We start from the raw sequence: 17,820 nt of genomic DNA on the forward strand, positions 1-17,820 counted from the left end.
CATGGATTAAGAGATTCTTTACAAAAATCTTCAAATGTGCATTTAGATCCAAAACTAAAAGAAAGATGTTCTACGGAAACAAATTTAGCTAATGATTCTCTTAATTTATTATCCGAATATAAAAATAAACCGGAATCGGTACTACCGCTAGTTGAAAAAAATCTTGATAATTGTGTTTGAGAACAGTCGAGTCCATATTCCGTCAGGTGCTTCATTTCTACTTGTCGTTTCAACGACCCATAGCCGTCGCCGGCTTGGAATTTGTAGGAAGCATTGCAGTGCTTACATTTTGCACGCATTTCTCCCGACGGAAGAGTGACCTTCTCAAAATGTTTAGTGAAAATAGAAGACTTTAGAGGAGGAAGTTCCCGAACCTTAGAAGTAATTGCATCGGTACTTCCTTGTGTTTCGGGTGTCGGATTCGGAAGATGCTCGATCTCATCATCGGTGGATTGAATGTTGGGGTCCTCCTCCCGCGGATTCATTATTTGCTTTCCCTTTCGAGCTCGAGATGATGCACCTCCGCGGCCTCCTTCCATTGTAATTGAAAATTGAAAACGAAAGCGTGTAGAGATTAGAGAATACGAAAATGAGATTAAGAGTAGAGAAGATGTGTGTGAAAAATGATGAAATGAACTCTCTATTTATAGAGTTTTGATAGTAACGGACACTAAATCATAGCCATTGATCAAAAAACGGTCAAATGATCCTAACCGTTGAAAAAAAATACCCAAAAAACCCTCCCAACGGCTACGAACCGCTGGTTAACTGGCGATTCCAACGGCTATGAACCGCCGGTTAACCGGCGGTTCAAACCGTTTTAAAAAATAAAAAATAAAAATTTGCGGCTGAACCGCTAGTTCAACCCATTGGTTAACCGGCGGTTTTACAACCAATGAACCGGAACCGGCCCGGCAACTTGCTGGGCCGGTTCCGGTTCGACCCGGCGAACTGGGTCAACGGGCAACTGGCCCGTTGACCCGATTACGAGCCCGGCCCGGGTCCGGGCCAGACCCGGCTGAGGGTCGGGTCTAAGTAGATGTAGGGGAGCACCATCCCGTGATCTTGTAAGTTGATCAGGAGGATAAAGGGGAATATAGCCCCTTAAATTGGAGATTCGATCATATTATGATATTTAATGTCCCGATTAACTATCCGTACGGATTAACCTACATTAAATTCTGACTCTCATGTTAATCGAACCTACGTGGGAGCACCTCTATATATATATATATATATATATATATATATATATATATGATTAAATTTTTAAATTTAAATTATGAATTAAACAGGTCAACCATCAACTCATTGATTTTTCTATTTTAATTTTATATTATGAAAAAAAAATTATTCTCAACTCACGAGCCAACTCAAGTTCATCATGGACAGCCCATTATCTTAACACAATCTATTTAAATTATTTAATGAAATGGACAGACTCGACCTAAATTAAAATCCAAATTAGCAGCTGCGTATCTTAAAGGCAATCCAAAAGAATAGTATCTTTCTAATGAAATAATGAGAATAAATTTTTTAAAAAATAATTCAGATGTCGTTCCAAATCTGTTTCCTCTGGATTTACCGGCTAGATAAACCCAAAGGATAATTTATGCATAATTAAATAATTAAAAGCTGACCTTATTAAAGGTAAATAATTTTTGTCTTGATTTACTGCTAGATAAATCCAAAGGATAATTTAAACATACTTAAAAGCCAACCTTATAATCATCCTACTAAAATGCAAGTTCCCACCTACAAGGCACAACAATATTGACCATCTATGCTTTCCTTATTCTCCTTTGTTTTTAATTCGTTGGTTGCCTGCCTCTTATGTCATTATTGTTATATTCTTGTTGTTGTAATTATTATTATATTTCTTCCAATATTATGATAATAAAAGTTAAAATTTATCATCTTTGTCACATGTACAATCAGTCCCATGATTATTTATGAGAAAATAAATCATGATTATTTATGAGAAAATAAATCAAGAAATTATAATTAATCAGTATAAAGGAGAATATTTTTTTGTTGACTTTACCCAGATTTAAACTTTTATTTCATATTACACTATCTCACATTAGTCACTCAACCTTCCCTGAACGCCATATTTCTTCTTATATTAAAAGAAATGATAAATCAATTAGCCCTGGGATGATTGGCTCGACTCCATGAAATATTTCTATCTGCCATCAGGATAAATCGAGAAGTACTTGCGGCGGGTGGCCAAGAAGCTCAACATCATTTGATTGCACACCTCTGTCTACCCGTCCCTAGATCATCATAGAGAAGATAAATCAAAGATAACTACTAGTCGTTAGTGCATGTAGCCAAGGTATGGGGAAGACATACTCGAACACGCTGAATTTCGATCTCAAAACCTCATGTGACAATACTCTATGTCTCAACCACCGCATCATCTCGCTGAGCCATATTTCTTCCTATATTAACAAAAAGAAAATAATAATCATAGTTAGCCTCATTGACTATCCCTGGGGTGACCAACCAGACCCTATAAAAATTTTTCACTGTCCACTAGGATAAATCGGGAAGCATCCACAACGGAAAGTACGTACAATGGACAGTTCAGATGTCCAACATCCTTTTAATTGCATACCCTATTTGAAAATTTCTTTTTATAAATATATCATAACTGAGAATCGAATCGTGGATGCATGAAAGATACACCTAAAACAAAACTCTAGGATAAGAGAATTTGATAATCTTTAATATCTATATCCTATAGTTCTCTAGCTGTATATATATTATAATTGCCTCAATGACTAAGATAGAAAATATTTTTTAAAAATTCTCATTTATTTGTTGCCATTTTATTTGTCAATGTGTATGATCTAACTGAACAAAAACTATCAAGATTATTATTTATAAGACAACAATAAATCAAGTATACATAAGCTATTCGGATATTAAACTCTCCATAACGCCACATTGCAATGAATGACACCCTAAACATACACAGTACATGATCAAATCCTTTATTTTTTTTTAAGATCCTTGAGACTTAATAAAATCCTTTTTTTCTAAACTTAAAATCCCTTCTTTGTTTAGACACAATCGGCATCTATGCAACTAGTTGTGCATTTTCATCAATCACCAGCCTTTGCCTATGAGCCATAGCCAATCCAGTGAAACCCCTAACGTTACACCGGCTATAAGAAAGAGTACAAGTAGATTCCCCAAGGCATTTTGCTCTGGTCCCTGTACAATCACAATCAGTGTATTTTTTAAAATGTGCTATAGAAGTTATAAAGAGACACAGAAGATATCAGATTCACTAACCTTATATCCTTTGGGTGCTTCAGTGACAACACAAACAGCAAGATAACCATTGGTTAGTCCCAGGAGCGATGTCAACATAATCATCCAACCTTGATCGCCATACTTCGCCGTGAAGTAAAATGCCGGAATGAACAAGAAACGCGAAAGGATTGCAGACATAAGTCCTATTCTCGAGGTTAATTTGATGGATTCAATAAGAGGAACGTATCTCCCAACAAGGTCACAAACGTTGAACATTGCAATCAAAAGCAGCGCATACCTGAATTAAAACAAAAAAAAACAAAAAAAAATGAATAACGTTTACTATAATTTCTACTCGGCAAAGACACAATTCTGCAGGCTGAAGTACGAAGTAATTCTTAGTTATACAGTGGCAAGGTTTGAAGAATGTAGGCATGGTGTAGATGTTCAAAAATATAGGTAAAATCCATACCATGAACCCAGGCTGTGGGATCCGGTATCCTCAGACAAGAACCCTGGGAAAATTGATAATGTCAAGACATATATCAGGGCCATATCAATTGCATAGTCCAAGTTACGGACTAAGAGTTGTTTAGTGCTCAATCTCTCTAGAATTTCTGGATCCTTTGCTGCCTGCGATAGTCATTACTTAATTATGAAAACCAGGCAAACACGATGGAATCGCTCGAAACTTAAAACCCGTTTGTAAGAAAATGACCCCTTGATCATTAGATGTTTGGACTCCAGCGACAGCAAGATCAGCGGCAACAGTAAGTGATCCTTCTGTAGCTGCTTTTGAATGGAAATACTTGACAATCGACAATTTAGGGAAGACGAATGCATAGACCAGAACGCACAGTAGCTCAAAAATTGTTGAAATCGCAAAGAACATTACTGGAAAACGATTGTGTATTAGTGACTGATGCTGCATGCACAAAAAATGTTATCCTGATCATTTACAGTTCACTTACTAGCACCCTTGCGGAGACCGTTCTGCGAGTTCTCAAAAGCAGCCTTTGTGATTAGCCTCAACGCAGAAGTTAAAGCTCCAGAGGCTGCTATCCCAGCCAAGAATGACTGTAATGTTGAATGGAGAGTTTGATAGCTCATTGGAATGCAACAATGTTTCTTTGGACTTCAATGGGAAAAAAAATTATGTTTCAAAAAAAGAAAATGTTTTTAAGTTAATCTTAATTACCTGAAGGAATTCTGGGGACATCATGGACAAGTCACCCACAATTCCCCCCTCGACCAAAGCATCAGAGAGACCAAACGCTGCACTGATAACGCATATACCAATATAAACTCTGATCCCTCCTTTTCCAGATGTAGCAACGTCCAACTGTATGGAACCTTTCAGTGCTGAAAATTACAATCTAAACTGAAATTTTAGGAGAAATTGGCATAGAATAAAAGGAGCTTACCACAATAAGGCAAAGCGAGCATAGGAAAAACAAGATATAACCAGTTAAGTTGCGCAGCCTAGTGTTAACTTTTGCTTCATGGTATGTAAGTATGGCAGTTGTTATAAGTGCAAATGGTTGATACACAATTGTGAGAACTCTTGTAGGGTGATACTTCTGAAATATGAAGAAACAACATCAATAAGGAACTAAAGTAGGTACATAAGAAATATAGCAATATCAAATTCATTATGATCAAGCTAAAAACCAAGAATAGGTTGTCAAGTTTTGTTCGATGCTGAAAATTCTAAGAGGTAACCTATGAAATTTACTAGAATACAAAAGTCAACTGATTATGTTTTTCATTAGTTCTCTCCCAAGTTATGTAACTTTGTTGAAATTCAATAAAAAATTACTCTCAAGTCGCCATAAACTAATTTGTCCAAAAAGAAAACAAAGTATTCTCAAGGATCCATGAGGAAGAAGCCAAACTTAACCATACATCCTCCCAAGTCCCAAGACTCTACAGGTCAATAATACACAAAAGTTTTAACCATGCCAGTGGAAAGACAATACTTTCCTCCATGCCATTTTTCTACTTTTTCATTGTCTTTTCAAAGCCTAAAAGGAGAAGTGAATAGGCAGAAACATAGGAACAGAATTTCAACTACAGATGCACTGAAATTGGCAAGAACAACCAATTATACCTCTGATATATGCGGAGTCATGGGGAAGGATCCATTGTACGCAGTCTTACCCTGCTTTTTGCAAAAGGTTGTTTTCATGATTCAAACCCGTGACCTTTTGGTCACAAAGCAACAACTTTACCGTTGCACCAAGGCTATTTCACTGGTAGCATCAAGAAAATGTTAAAAGTTTGGTAGATAACCATCACACATAATCTTAAGATCTAGTTGTTTCTATCATTGCTCTTAGCAGCCAAAAACCTTATGGATCTATTATATGTCAAAGTAGGTGTTCGTGGCTCACCATCAAAAATGTTTTTATTGTTGGATTTGAGACGAAGAGAGGGAAATTATTCTTTCAAGAAAATTGTTTTAACAATTTATGTATCACAATTATATATAATTAAGAAAATTTTAGCTGCCATCAACGTTAGTCAAAAGAAATCATCTATACGAATCAAAATGCAATGTTACACGTACCGGAAAGAGGTAAGCATAGTAATCTTGAATTGTTAGCATACTGTTCCAGCAAAAAAGAGTTCCATTTCCTAAAAGCCAGCATATGACCAACGCAAGATATTTTCCCTAATTCAAAACAAAGAATCACATATATTTGTGAAAATAAATTTACATAAAAAAAAACTAAATTGCTTTTTATTTTGAAAAGTAGGAAGAAAATGGTATATGACAACAAAAGAACACAGAGAAGAAGAGTGAAAACTAAACCAACCTTTTCCTTCGTCACTTCTAAGTTTTCATTCTGATTAGCCATTGCTATTTCCTGAGATCCCTAAGCTAAATACTAGAAAAGCAAATTAATTGACAATGCATAAAACATAGTTATAAAAAATCGAATAGTCTAAGTGTTTACAGAAAAAGAAAGAGGTAGTTGAAAAGAAATTTAAAAATGGAAGCAAAGACTCTATGAGAAACAAAGGACTCAAAAGTATATATATATATACTTACCATAATTATATATAAATACATTTTCAAAAATACAAAAGAGACGTTTCGATAAATTTATATCTAGCAATCAATTTATTTAGGCAACTGAGTAGAAAATTCCCTGGAAAATAATATTGAAAGAAAACTAAAAATAATCTTTTAATAAGTTATTTTCCCTAAATAACATCCTCTAAAAACTTTATTTTCAAGACAATTAATTGACTTCTGTTATTCTTAAATTATTTTATTTTATTGTTAGGAGGGTCCGTGGGCCTTAGCATAATCTACCATAACTCTATCATAATTATCATAAACTTCTATTGAAAATAAGAAAAACCTTATTTTGGTCGTAACATAAGTCAACCAAATAGATAAGGAGACTCTTTAATAAATAGGTGCAAGGTAATTTGCCAAGACAAGAAAAAATTGAATGAAAAACAAGAATTTGGGTTTTATTCATTTTTAGGAAAGAACATGTATAGAGCTCAAGGGCCTTTACTTGGGGGAGTTGGGAGGGCGGAAACAAAAACTATGGAATTACTTTATAAAAAATGGTGAATTATTTTCCATTCTTCTGTTTACCTAATGGACAGGTGGATATTTACAAATCGATCCACGGATCATTTTTTAAAATTTTTTGGTCTGCCCAAATCAGGCAAAAAGCAATTTCATTCCTTCCAACTCCCAACTGTGTAGCCGAATTTCCTCACGCGACCGCGGTCGGAGGTCCCGCATGAGATCACCTCGCGCGGTCTCAGCACCTTGTGTGGGGTTATATATTTTTTCTTCCTATTTTTTTTCCATTTTATTTTCTTTCCTTTCCCTAGATTTTTTTTTTCATTTCTCTTTCCTTCCCTCGCCTTTCCCTAGAGATTTTTTTCCCATGTTGAATTCCTTTCCTTCTCCGTTCCATCGTTCGGAGTAAATAGAGGGTTAATGTTCTTAAACAAAGGTTGTAAGACCAACAATTTGCTTTACACATGATTGGGTGAAGGGTGCATGCATCATTTTATCACAAATTTTAGAATGATTCTGCATGAATTTTGAATCAACATTTATTAAAAATCAAATGAAGGGAAGGCACTCAGTATAACTAAATGAAACCACTTATATTCTTCTTCTTGTTCTTTTGTTTTTGTCAAAAATATTGCATCTGCTATAACTAAACAAAGTTACCTACTATAAACAAACAAGAGCGGTTACATTCTAATTAATTTTTTTTTTTGCCAAAAGGAAACGAGGTAATAGAATTAGATCCAAAGGACTTTTCACTAATGTGCAATTTTGAAGAGTTAACAAGGAGTGATACTTCACCCAATTCGAATCTTCAAGGAGATGCCACAAGTTGTTGACTGAAATTCGGAAGAAAAAAAATTGCAGAAATAAACAGTGGGAATTGATTCATTTAGACAAAGAAATAATTTTTTAAGCCCGTAAGTAAAATTTGGTGAAAATCTTATGAACACGAACAGAAATACAGAACCCTAATCAACAGTCGCAAAATTGAACAGAAGCAAGTAATCAAAGAAGAAAATAGGGACAAAAAATCTTTTTTTTTGGAGCAAAAACAGGATGGAGGAAGAAACTAGTACTCACCGAGCACAGCCCTTCAAAGGAGCGAAGTGATGCCCTCCAAAACCAAGAATGATGGGTACGCTAGCTATTAAGAACAAAATGCTAATGGAATGCATCAAAGAATTCCTGCAAATATGGGAAATAGAAGAAGAAATAATAATGCTTTGGATGGAAGATTTGGACTGGGGAGTCCATCTAGTTCAAAGCTCCACTTGAGATTAGCAAAAAGGGTGAAGAAAAGTTAATGGTCAAAGGATTTGGCTAAATGCTGTGTATTTATAAATAATGATTTAAGGACAGCAGAATACGAAAGTTCCAAGAACAAAAACTCAAACAAAAATTTAAACAGTTGGGCTTTTGGACCCAGGAATATTGTTAATTTAATGATGCGTATCTATAGGGGTGTAAATGAATTGTTCGTGAATAAACTAGTGTTGGATTTGGTAAGAATTTATTTATATTTATTCAATACACACAATATCAATTAAATAAATAAATTTAAATAACTTGTGAAACTAGTATTCGTGAACAATATTCATAAATCATGTTCATTAATAAACCAATCAAACAAATAAAAATTTTAAACAATCAAACAAACTTAAATTGAGAGCTCAATAACATCTAAACGAACCAAATTCAAATCAAATTTGAATCAAGCTCAAGTTCATAACAAATTAACCAAGTTAAACTTGAACAATCATTTCAATGGCTTGATTAATTTTAGGCTTAGCTTGGAATGACTCGTTACCTTATCAAACAAAGTTTGTGTTGGTGCGAGAAGCATCCGACGATCGAATCTAGGTTTTGATTATGTCAAAGGGTTCAAAGTTAAGGTGTTTTATTTTCTGATATGTTGAATGAGCTTTGCAGGAAAAGTCCTAAGTATACTTAGGAAAAAGTCCTAGCTGCGGTTAGGCAGGTGGAAACCCCTAGGGGGCGGTAACCCTAGGTCCTAAGGGTGGTAACCCTAGGCAGAAAGTCTTAGCGGGTCGGAGCTTCGGACAAAATCCTAGGGGGAGGTAACCCTAGGTTGAAATCCTGGTGTCGCGAACCGGGTAGAAGTCTGGACGGGTCGTGGACCGGACGTCCAGCATGAAGACCGGAAGTATCGGACGCTGAGCAAAAGTCCAGTCGGTCAGGAGGACCGAACTGGCAAAAGGTAAACTCTCCTGAGTGGAGTAGGTGAGGACGCTTTCCCCGGAAGAGGGAACAGTAGGCGTCGGTTCGACCTAGGATTTCCGGTAGGAAATTCAAAGTCAGAACCGGACAGTCCGCTATCATACTTTATATTTATGATATTATGTGCTAACTTTGTGGTGCAGGGTACTTTCGGGACTAACGTATCTTGCAGGTACAAAGGAGCAACCTTAAACCTCGAATGAACAGTGTTCGAGGTGCCTCCATGGAGCTTGGAGGTGCCTAGGGTGCAAAGGAGCAAATTGCGCACACTGCAGAGCTTGAGGCGCCTCAAAGGATCTTGAGGCGCCTCGGACAAAGCTTTGAGGCGCCTCAAATGTTGATGGAGGCACCTCAAAGTAGGATAAGTAGAACGTAGCGGAGTTTATCACAGCGCTCGATTCGGGATAACATATCAGGTTTGAGGCGCCTCCATGGGCCTTGGAGTAGGAGTCGACACAGGCTCTGAACCAAGTAAATACCCTGTGTCTTTCTGCGTTTGTTTTCTTTCTTTACTATTTCCGCTGCTTTTATTACTCGAACTTTTTTACGAATCCGAAACGAGTGAAAGCCACGAGCACTATTCACCCCCCTGCTTCTAGCGCATCTCGATCCAACAATTGGTATCAGAGCGGGGTCGCTTCGATTTGGTGCAACCACCAGTCAAGCAAACTTTTCGACATTTCATTGTCTTTTTAATTTTTCGGAGTCGATTGGAATTAGTTTAGTTGCTATATTCTAGTCTATTTTTGTTCGAATCGATTTTTGCTCGAAGTTGGTGCAACACCACTCGAGTTCGCTTTTCTTATTTTATACCACACTGCTAATCCAGGATCAAGTCCTGGGACATTCTTTTTATGTCTTTCTTGTGCAAGTTTTAAATAGCCCTCCAAGAAGGCTTTAGCATAGTTCGACCCCCACTTTTCACCGGAGACGATTTTGGCTATTAGAAGAACCAGATGGAATCCCACCTTAAGACGCAAGTCGAGATGTGGATCATTATCCAGACCGGTCTCGAGCTTCCACGTGACGACATCGTAGAATTAGTTTCATGTATCAACTGGGACACCAACATAAAGAAAAAGGTTGAAGTCGATGTCAAAGCAACCTGCATGCTACAATATGGGTTGACAAAGGAGGAACTCAACAGAGTAGGACCCTTCTCAAGCACCAGAGAGCTATGGGAAAAGCTAATCGAGCTACACAAGAGCACCTCTGACGCTAAAGTAAGTAAGCACGACTTAATTTTCAATAAATTATATAATATTAAAATGCAGGAAAATGAGACGGCTAGCCAACTCCATGCCCGGATACAAAACCTACTCAATGGGCTTCATGCGATTGGACAAAAGGTAGACAACAGGGACAAAATTAGGTACTCCTTAAACGCCTTTCCAAGGAATACCTTGTGGGCATCCATGGTAGATGCATACAAGGTTTTCAAGGATCTTTCCTCTATTAAATTAGATGAATTATTTGCAGAGTTTGAACTCCATGAGCAGACTAATGCATGCCCGACCGAGGAAGGTATTACTTTGGTTGCAGGTGTAAAATACCGAAAAAGGGCAGAAAATAATAAGGGGAATTTTCCAGAATTTCGGAGCTCGTATGGACGAGTTTACGGGGATGAAAACTGGGCCCCGGGGAAAGCCTGTTTGGGTTACCCCGTTTTAACGAGGAAAAATTTTATTTCCTTTTTCTTATTTGTTTTCTCCCGTTACTGTGCTTTTCTCCTTCCCCGTGCGCGTGGCCGACGCCGATCCTCTCACGCCCGTGCCCTAACCGCCCTTAACCGGCGCCTCTTCCTTCTTCTTCTTCTCCACTTCTCATCTTCTCCACCCGATTTTTCACTCCACTCTCCCTAGCCGACAGCCGCCCCTCGCAGAGCGATCCCGCGAGCCACCGTCGGCCGAGCCGCCCTCCCGATTCTTCCTCCTCGCCGAGCGACGACACCGATCGCCGGCCACACCTCCCCTGTGCCCTAGCTTGTGTTCATCGTCGCTCTTCCTCAGCCAACGTCGCTGTCGCCACTTGAGGCCGCACCGCTATGAGCCGATCGCCGCCGTGCCCTCTTGTGTCGCTGCCTTCCTCGACCCATTTTCTACCGCGCCGACCTCCGATCACCGTCAACGCTGAGCCTTAGACCCGGCTAACCCGCGACACCCTTTCTGCTTCGGCTTCCTCCGCATGGCAGAGCACCCCGGAAGAGCACCACCTCTTCCCTTACTGTGTCGTGCCCTAGTTTTAGGTTACTGCCGCCGCCGCACTTCTGCACCTCACTGTCGCCGGCCACCAGGTTCTGCCGAGCCTTTCCTCTATGTCCTAGGTCCCTGTTGAGGTAAGATTAGGTTATTGTTGATGTATTTGTAATCTCTATCGTGACTTCACCTTGAACTGAATCGTAGGGAAGGATTTGCAGCAGGTTGTTGTGTGTTGTACATCAACATTCAGGGGCTGTGAGGGAGAGGAAGGCTTTGCTGTGAAGTATTCCAGCAGTAAACTTTGGATTCCGGTGCAAAGCACGGCTGCGAATCGAGGTAAGGGGGTAGGGATCTGATATGTTTTGTAGTTAGACGATCATGTATAGCTTGATCAGAGGTATGGATTGAATTAGGTATGATTTGGATTTAATTTAGGCAGGTCGAGGAGGTTGATTTAGGGTTTTGCCCTAAATAGTTCTTAAGAATTTTATTTAGCAATTTATGTAAATTGTAGCTAAATAAAATATATTTACTTATTTGTGACTCAGGGTTTTGACGCGAGACGAGCATCTCGATATCCGAGTTGGATCGGATTGATCTTTTCTATTGGAGGCGGGTACTTTGACTTTATGTCATTTGATATGCATAATAATGTCTTTAACAAATAGCAACAATTGTGTTTTCTTATCTGCTTCGGTTGATCACTACCTGATCTGTTACATGCTTGTTTGTTTATTTGCTATGCACATCATGTTAGTATTTACCTGATTATATATACTTATAGAGGTAGTGACACAACCATGTTATTTGTTAAGTTCAGGACCTAGGGTTTTTTTATACCTTATCTGGTCTGTATACCTTGATTTGATTCATTGTCCTGTGGTACACATTTTATAGTTATATATGGATTGCTCAGGATATTGCCATGTTTAGTGTCATGCATCATATTACATGATTGCATGCTATGCAATAGTCTGCTCCATTATTGTCGAGCGCATCGCCAGTTACATGTTTACGTACACACCACCACTCACGGGTTAGTGGTAGATCATATAGGTGTGTGGCAGTTCTGCTGTTTGGCTCCGTTGGTCTGGTGACTCAGCGTGGTAGCCGGCAAACGGTTCTACTCTGTTTTGCTCCGCTGGTCTGGTGACTCAGCGTGGTAGCCGGCAAACGGTTCTACTCTGTTTTGCTCCGCTGGTTTAGTGTAGCAGCGTGGTAGCCGGCAGGCGGTTGGACTCTGTTTGGCTCTGTTGGTCCGCTTATGGGTAGTGTGACGCAGCGTGGTAGCCGGCAGAGATTCCTCCCCGTCATCGTGTACCAGGAGATGAGAGCATTGAGCTCCCCCATTTATGATTTGGGGTAGGAGGATAGGTGTACTCCGACAGCATCCCGTCCACTCGGTCACTCATCAGGAGCAGTGATGGCAGAGTGCACGGTTGTCACAGCCCTACCCACTCGGTCTCACCATTGTGTGTGAGATGGCTGACTGACGTCAGGGGTGACCATGACATTTGCATCATATGCATGATGCATTTATTACTTGTGTTTGTTGCATTTACTTGTTGCATTTATATGGATGCATATGATTGACATGCATACAGGATTTGTGACACTCTCGGTCTGACGACCCTGTTATACCTATACCTTGGTCCTGGTTAGTACAATTTTCTCCTGTTTGTTCCAGTTGCATTTATCCTTCTTGTATCAGGAGACTGTACGCATGATTAGTGTTGTCTGTTATTTTCTTTATTATGCATATTAGTTGATTTCTGCTGAGTGTTGGACTCACCCCCTGCTCCGTTGTTATTTTCAGGTTGATGCTGTCCGGAGAGAGTTCCAGTCGCTAGTCCCCTGCAGTCCACGAAGACGAGTGTTGCTCTTTTAGTTTTTCTTGTTTAGACTGTGTTTAGACTTATTTTGGTTTTGACATCTGGACTTGTATTAGTTTACTTTTGGATATTGCCTATGAGTTTTATTGGATTTGTTTTACTACACGCCTGCCTAGACGGCAGAAGAGGTAAGTTGATTTTATCGTCGGATTTGAGCTTTATGAGTGTAGTGGAGTAGGACATCAGTTTTGTGTTTTATGAGTGTAGTTGAGTAGGGTTGTTTTTGAGTCTTCTTATTACTATTTTAGTTGTTCACTATTATACTACGTGGATGACTCTGTGTTATATTTTTATTACTGTTATTGTTCCGACCGTATTGGCCGATGTATGTGTGGCCCTGGGGGCGATGTAGAAAGTTTCAGATTGTGCGTCGTACAGGGGAGATGTTGCCGAAATTTCTTCGGACAGGGACTCCTCCGGAGCGTGACAATTTATCACATCGACAGCAGGGAACGACTTCCCCTTCAGCAGCTGCATTTGGCATGCTCGGACAAGAGTACCCCAGTACTCCCATGGTACCCCAGAGCTCCGTTCCGGGACCTCATTATCCGACTCAGGGGCAGTATCAGCTGCAGCCCCAGCCACAGGTTCAGTATCAGACGCAGTCCCAGCCCTCGGTACAGTATCAGTCGTCGCCCTCTCAGACTTCTGTGGCACAGTATCCAGTACCGCCTCAGTGGCAGGCTCCTGCCCAGACGCAGCAGTCGCAGGCAGCGTTACCACCTCTTCTTCCGCTAGAGACTAGGCGTATTCATGCGGTCACCAGAGAGGATGCGCAGCGAGCCGACGGATCCGTTTTCTGCGGTACGATTTCTATTTATGTCTTATCTGCAGATATACTGATAGATACTGGTAGCTCGCATTCTTTTATATCTCGTACTTTTATGCGGGAGATTGGTAGATTACCCACTTTTAGATCGCAGCGACTGACCGTCTCTCTACCCTCCGGTGACATCATGGACGTCACCCAAGAGGTCAGAGGATGCCCGTTAGATTTTGACAACCTAATACTTACGGTGGATCTTTTAGTATTGGAAATGGTCGATTTTGATATTATACTTGGCATGGATTGTTTGTCAGCATATCATGCCACAGTTGATTGCCAGACGAGGGTGGTCACATTCCGGCCTCCGAACCAACCCTCGTGGGATTTCACTGGCATCAGAGACGACGGCATATCGATCATTTCGGCGATTCAGGCTCAGAAGCTGCTGTCACATGGATGTCAGGGTTTTCTGTTATCTTTGATTAGTACTGAGGACAGCAGTAGTTCGCAGCTCTCTGACGTTCCGGTGGTCAGAGAGTACCCAGATGTATTCCCAGAGGAGCTACCAGGTCTGCCTCCCAGAAGGTAAGTGGAGTTCGCTATTGAGGTGATTCCGGGGACCGCACCGGCATCGAAAGCTCCTTATCATATGGCACCAAAAGAGTTGAACGAGCTGAAGGTTCAACTCCAGGAGCTTTTAGACATGGAATTTATTCGCCATAGTGTTTCTCCATGGGGTTCTCCGGTGTTATTTGTCAAGAAGAAGGATGGTACTCTGAGATTATGTATTGACTACAGACAGCTGAATGCAGTGACCGTTAGAAATAAATATCCTTTACCACGGATCGAGGATTTATTAGATCAGCTCAGAGGTACATAAGTGTATTATAAGATTGATCTGCGGTCCGGGTATCATCAGCTGAGAGTCAGAGAATCAGATATTCAGAAGACAACTTTTTGTACCAGATACGGTCATTATGAGTTTTTGGTAATACCATTTGGGCTTACCAATGCTCCAGTGGTATTTATGGATCTGATGAACTGCGTCATTCTGGAGTATCTTGATCAGTTTGTTATCGTTTTCATCGATGACATATTGGTTTACTCGCGTTCCGAAGAGGAGCATGCACAACATCTTCGTATAGTCTTGGAGACTCTTCGACAACATCAGCTGTACGCGAAGTTCAGCAAGTGTGCATTCTGGCTATCCTCAGTCGGTTTTCTGGGACACGTGGTCTCTAGAAGAGGTATTTCAGTAGATCCTTAGAAGATCGAGGCTGTCACCAGTTGGGAGCAGCCGAAATCAGTACAGGAGATCCGCAGTTTTCTAGGACTAGCAGGATATTGCAGACGGTTCGTCGAGGGTTTCTCGCGTATTGCTATGCCGCTGACACGCCTTACCAGGAAAGGCATGAAGTTCACGTGGTCCGAGGATTGCGAGACCAGCTTTCAGGAGCTGAAGCGGAGATTAGTGTCGGCTCCAGTTTTGGTTTTACCTTCTGGACAGGACGGATTTGTACTCTATACCGACGCGTCTCTTCAGGGTTTGGGCGCTGTTCTGATGCAGCATGACAGGGTAGTCTCCTATGCTTCTCGACAGTTGAAGGAGCATGAGAAGAACTACCCAGTTCATGATTTGGAGTTAGCTGTCATCATCTTTGCTCTGAAGTTTTGGCGGCATCATTTATACGGCATTACATTTGAGATTCTCACTTATCATAAGAGTCTCAAATATATTTTTACTCAGAAGGAGCTTAATCTCCAACAGAGGAGATGGATGGAGTTCCTGAAGGATTACGATTGTACCATTAGCTACCACCGGGGAAAGCTAATGTGGTTGCCGATGCACTCAGCAGGAAGTCCAGAGGGACTTTGGCTTGCCATTGGACTTCAGTCACAGATTTGATTCAGGGTTTCTCCGATTTAGACCTTGAGGAGAAGGGGTATACAGAGCAGGGTATTCTTGTTACCATGGTTGTTCAGTCGTCGATCAGGACGAGGATCCAAGAGGCCCAGGCTGGTGATCAGCATTTGCAGTTCATTGGCAGTTAGATAGCTTCCGGGCAGCAGACCGAGTTTACACGAGACGAGGAGGGTATTATATACTTCCGAGGTAGATTATGCGTACCTCAGTCTCATCCGGTCTTACAGGAGCTATTTCAGGAGGCTCAACGCTCTCGATTTGCGATCCATCTAGGCGAGACCCGCATGTATCGAGATTTGAGGTGTTCTTACTGGTGGAACGGTATGAAGAAAGACATCGCGGAATTTGTAGCTAGATGTCTTATTTGTCAGCAGGTGAAGGCTGAGCACCAGAGACCTGCCGGTTTACTTCAGCGGATTTCTATTCCTGAGTGGAAATGGGAACATATTACTATGTACTTTGTGGTGGGTTTGCCGAGGACACGACGAGGCCATGACGTGATTTGGGTAATCGTTGATCGATTAACCAAATCCGCATACTTTTTAGCCATCCGGAGGACAGATTCCCTGGATCGATTAGCAGATCTATATTGCTAGGAGATCATTAGATTACATAGTGTCCCTTTGACTATCATTTCCGATAGAGACCCCCGGTTCACGTCTCGTTTATGGAAAAGTCTACAGCAGGCCTTGGGCATGCAGCTCCATTTCAGTACAGCTTTCCATCCGCAGACAGATGGATAGTCAGAGCGGACCATTCAGACTCTAGAGGACTTGCTGAGATCGTGTGTACTAGATTTTGGAGGCAGTTGGGAGGACCATTTGTCGTTGGTAGAGTTCGCCTACAACAATAGCTTTCATTCGGCTATCCAGATGGCACCGTTTGAGGCGTTGTATGGTAGGCCTTGTCGGACATCCATCCTCTGGGATGAGGTTGGGGAGGCCCAGCTGTTGGGACCTTATAGAGCTCAGCAGGAGGCAGAGTTGGTTCGTATTATCAGACGGAGGATGTCAGAGGCGCAGGACCGCCAGAAGAGTTATGCTGATCGGAGACGCAGACCTTTGGAGTTCTGTACAGGCGACCATGTATTTCTACGAGTTTCACCCACGAAAGGGGTGAAGAGATTTGGCCTCAGAGGTAAGCTAGATCCGCGATACATTGGCCCTTTCCAGATCCTGGAGAGGATTGGAGCAATAGCTTACTGGCTAGCACTACCACCGTCCCTGGCAGGCGTTCATGATGTATTCCACGTATCTATGCTGAGGAGATACATACCCGACCCGACGCATGCGCTGACAGATATCCATGTTCCCCTTCAGCCTGATGCTACTTATGAGGAGGTTCCGGTATGGATTTTGGACCGGAAGGAGCGTCAGTTGCGAAACAAGACTATCAGACTGGTTAAAGTCGGATGACAACATCATACAGACGAGGAGGCTACTTGGGAGCTCGAGGATACTATCCGAGCTCGATACCCCCATCTTTTCACTTGAGGTATGTGATTTAATTTACCGTTCAATATTTATACTTTACATCTGTTGTTAGTACTTGCTGATGGTAGATAACGAAATTTGGGGACCAAATTTTTTATTAGTGGGGGAGAATGTAAAATACTGAAAAAGGGCAGAAAATAATATGGAGAATTTTTTAGAATTTTTAGAAATTTTTCGGAGCTCGTATGAATGAGTTTACGGGGATGAAAACTGGGCCCCGGGGAAAACCTATTTGGGTTACCCCGTTTTAATGAGGAAAAGTTTTATTTCCTTTTCTATATCCTTTTTCTTATTTGTTTTCTCCCGTTACTGTGCTTTTCTCCTTCCCCGTGCGCGTGGTCGACGCCGATCCTCTCACGCTCGTGCCCTAACCGCCCCTAACCGACGCCTCTTCCTTCTTCTTCTTCTCCACTTCTCATCTTCTCCACCCGATTTTTCGCTCCACTCTCCCCAACCGACAGCTGTCCCTCGTAGAGCGATCCCGCGAGCCACCGT

At 41.1% G+C, this 17,820-nt stretch overlaps 1 protein-coding gene across 3 annotated transcripts; it reads right to left on the reverse strand.

Annotated features, from left to right (window-relative positions):
• Positions 1–2,860: 2,860 nt before the first annotated feature.
• Positions 2,861–8,155, reverse strand: LOC122033394 (equilibrative nucleotide transporter 3-like). Of its 3 annotated transcripts, none has more exons than XM_042592399.1 (10): positions 7,895–8,155; positions 6,084–6,148; positions 5,834–5,938; positions 4,689–4,844; positions 4,463–4,606; positions 4,236–4,341; positions 3,983–4,158; positions 3,737–3,897; positions 3,304–3,562; positions 2,861–3,222 (listed from the first exon to the last, which is right to left on the reverse strand). In XM_042592399.1, the coding sequence occupies exons 2-10, from the start codon at positions 6,123–6,125 to the stop codon at positions 3,115–3,117; spliced, it is 1,257 nt and encodes a 418-aa protein (XP_042448333.1). In that variant the 5' UTR covers positions 6,126–6,148; positions 7,895–8,155; the 3' UTR covers positions 2,861–3,114. The 3 variants fall into 3 exon arrangements, with proteins under 3 accessions (XP_042448333.1, XP_042448332.1, XP_042448334.1); XM_042592398.1 differs by having other exon boundaries at positions 6,084–6,155; XM_042592400.1 differs by lacking the exons at positions 6,084–6,148; positions 7,895–8,155 and adding an exon at positions 5,375–5,516.
• Positions 8,156–17,820: the final 9,665 nt, after the last annotated feature.

The sequence above is a fragment of the Zingiber officinale genome, chromosome 11B, assembly GCF_018446385.1.
Source record: "Zingiber officinale cultivar Zhangliang chromosome 11B, Zo_v1.1, whole genome shotgun sequence".
Taxonomy (NCBI): domain Eukaryota; kingdom Viridiplantae; phylum Streptophyta; class Magnoliopsida; order Zingiberales; family Zingiberaceae; genus Zingiber; species Zingiber officinale.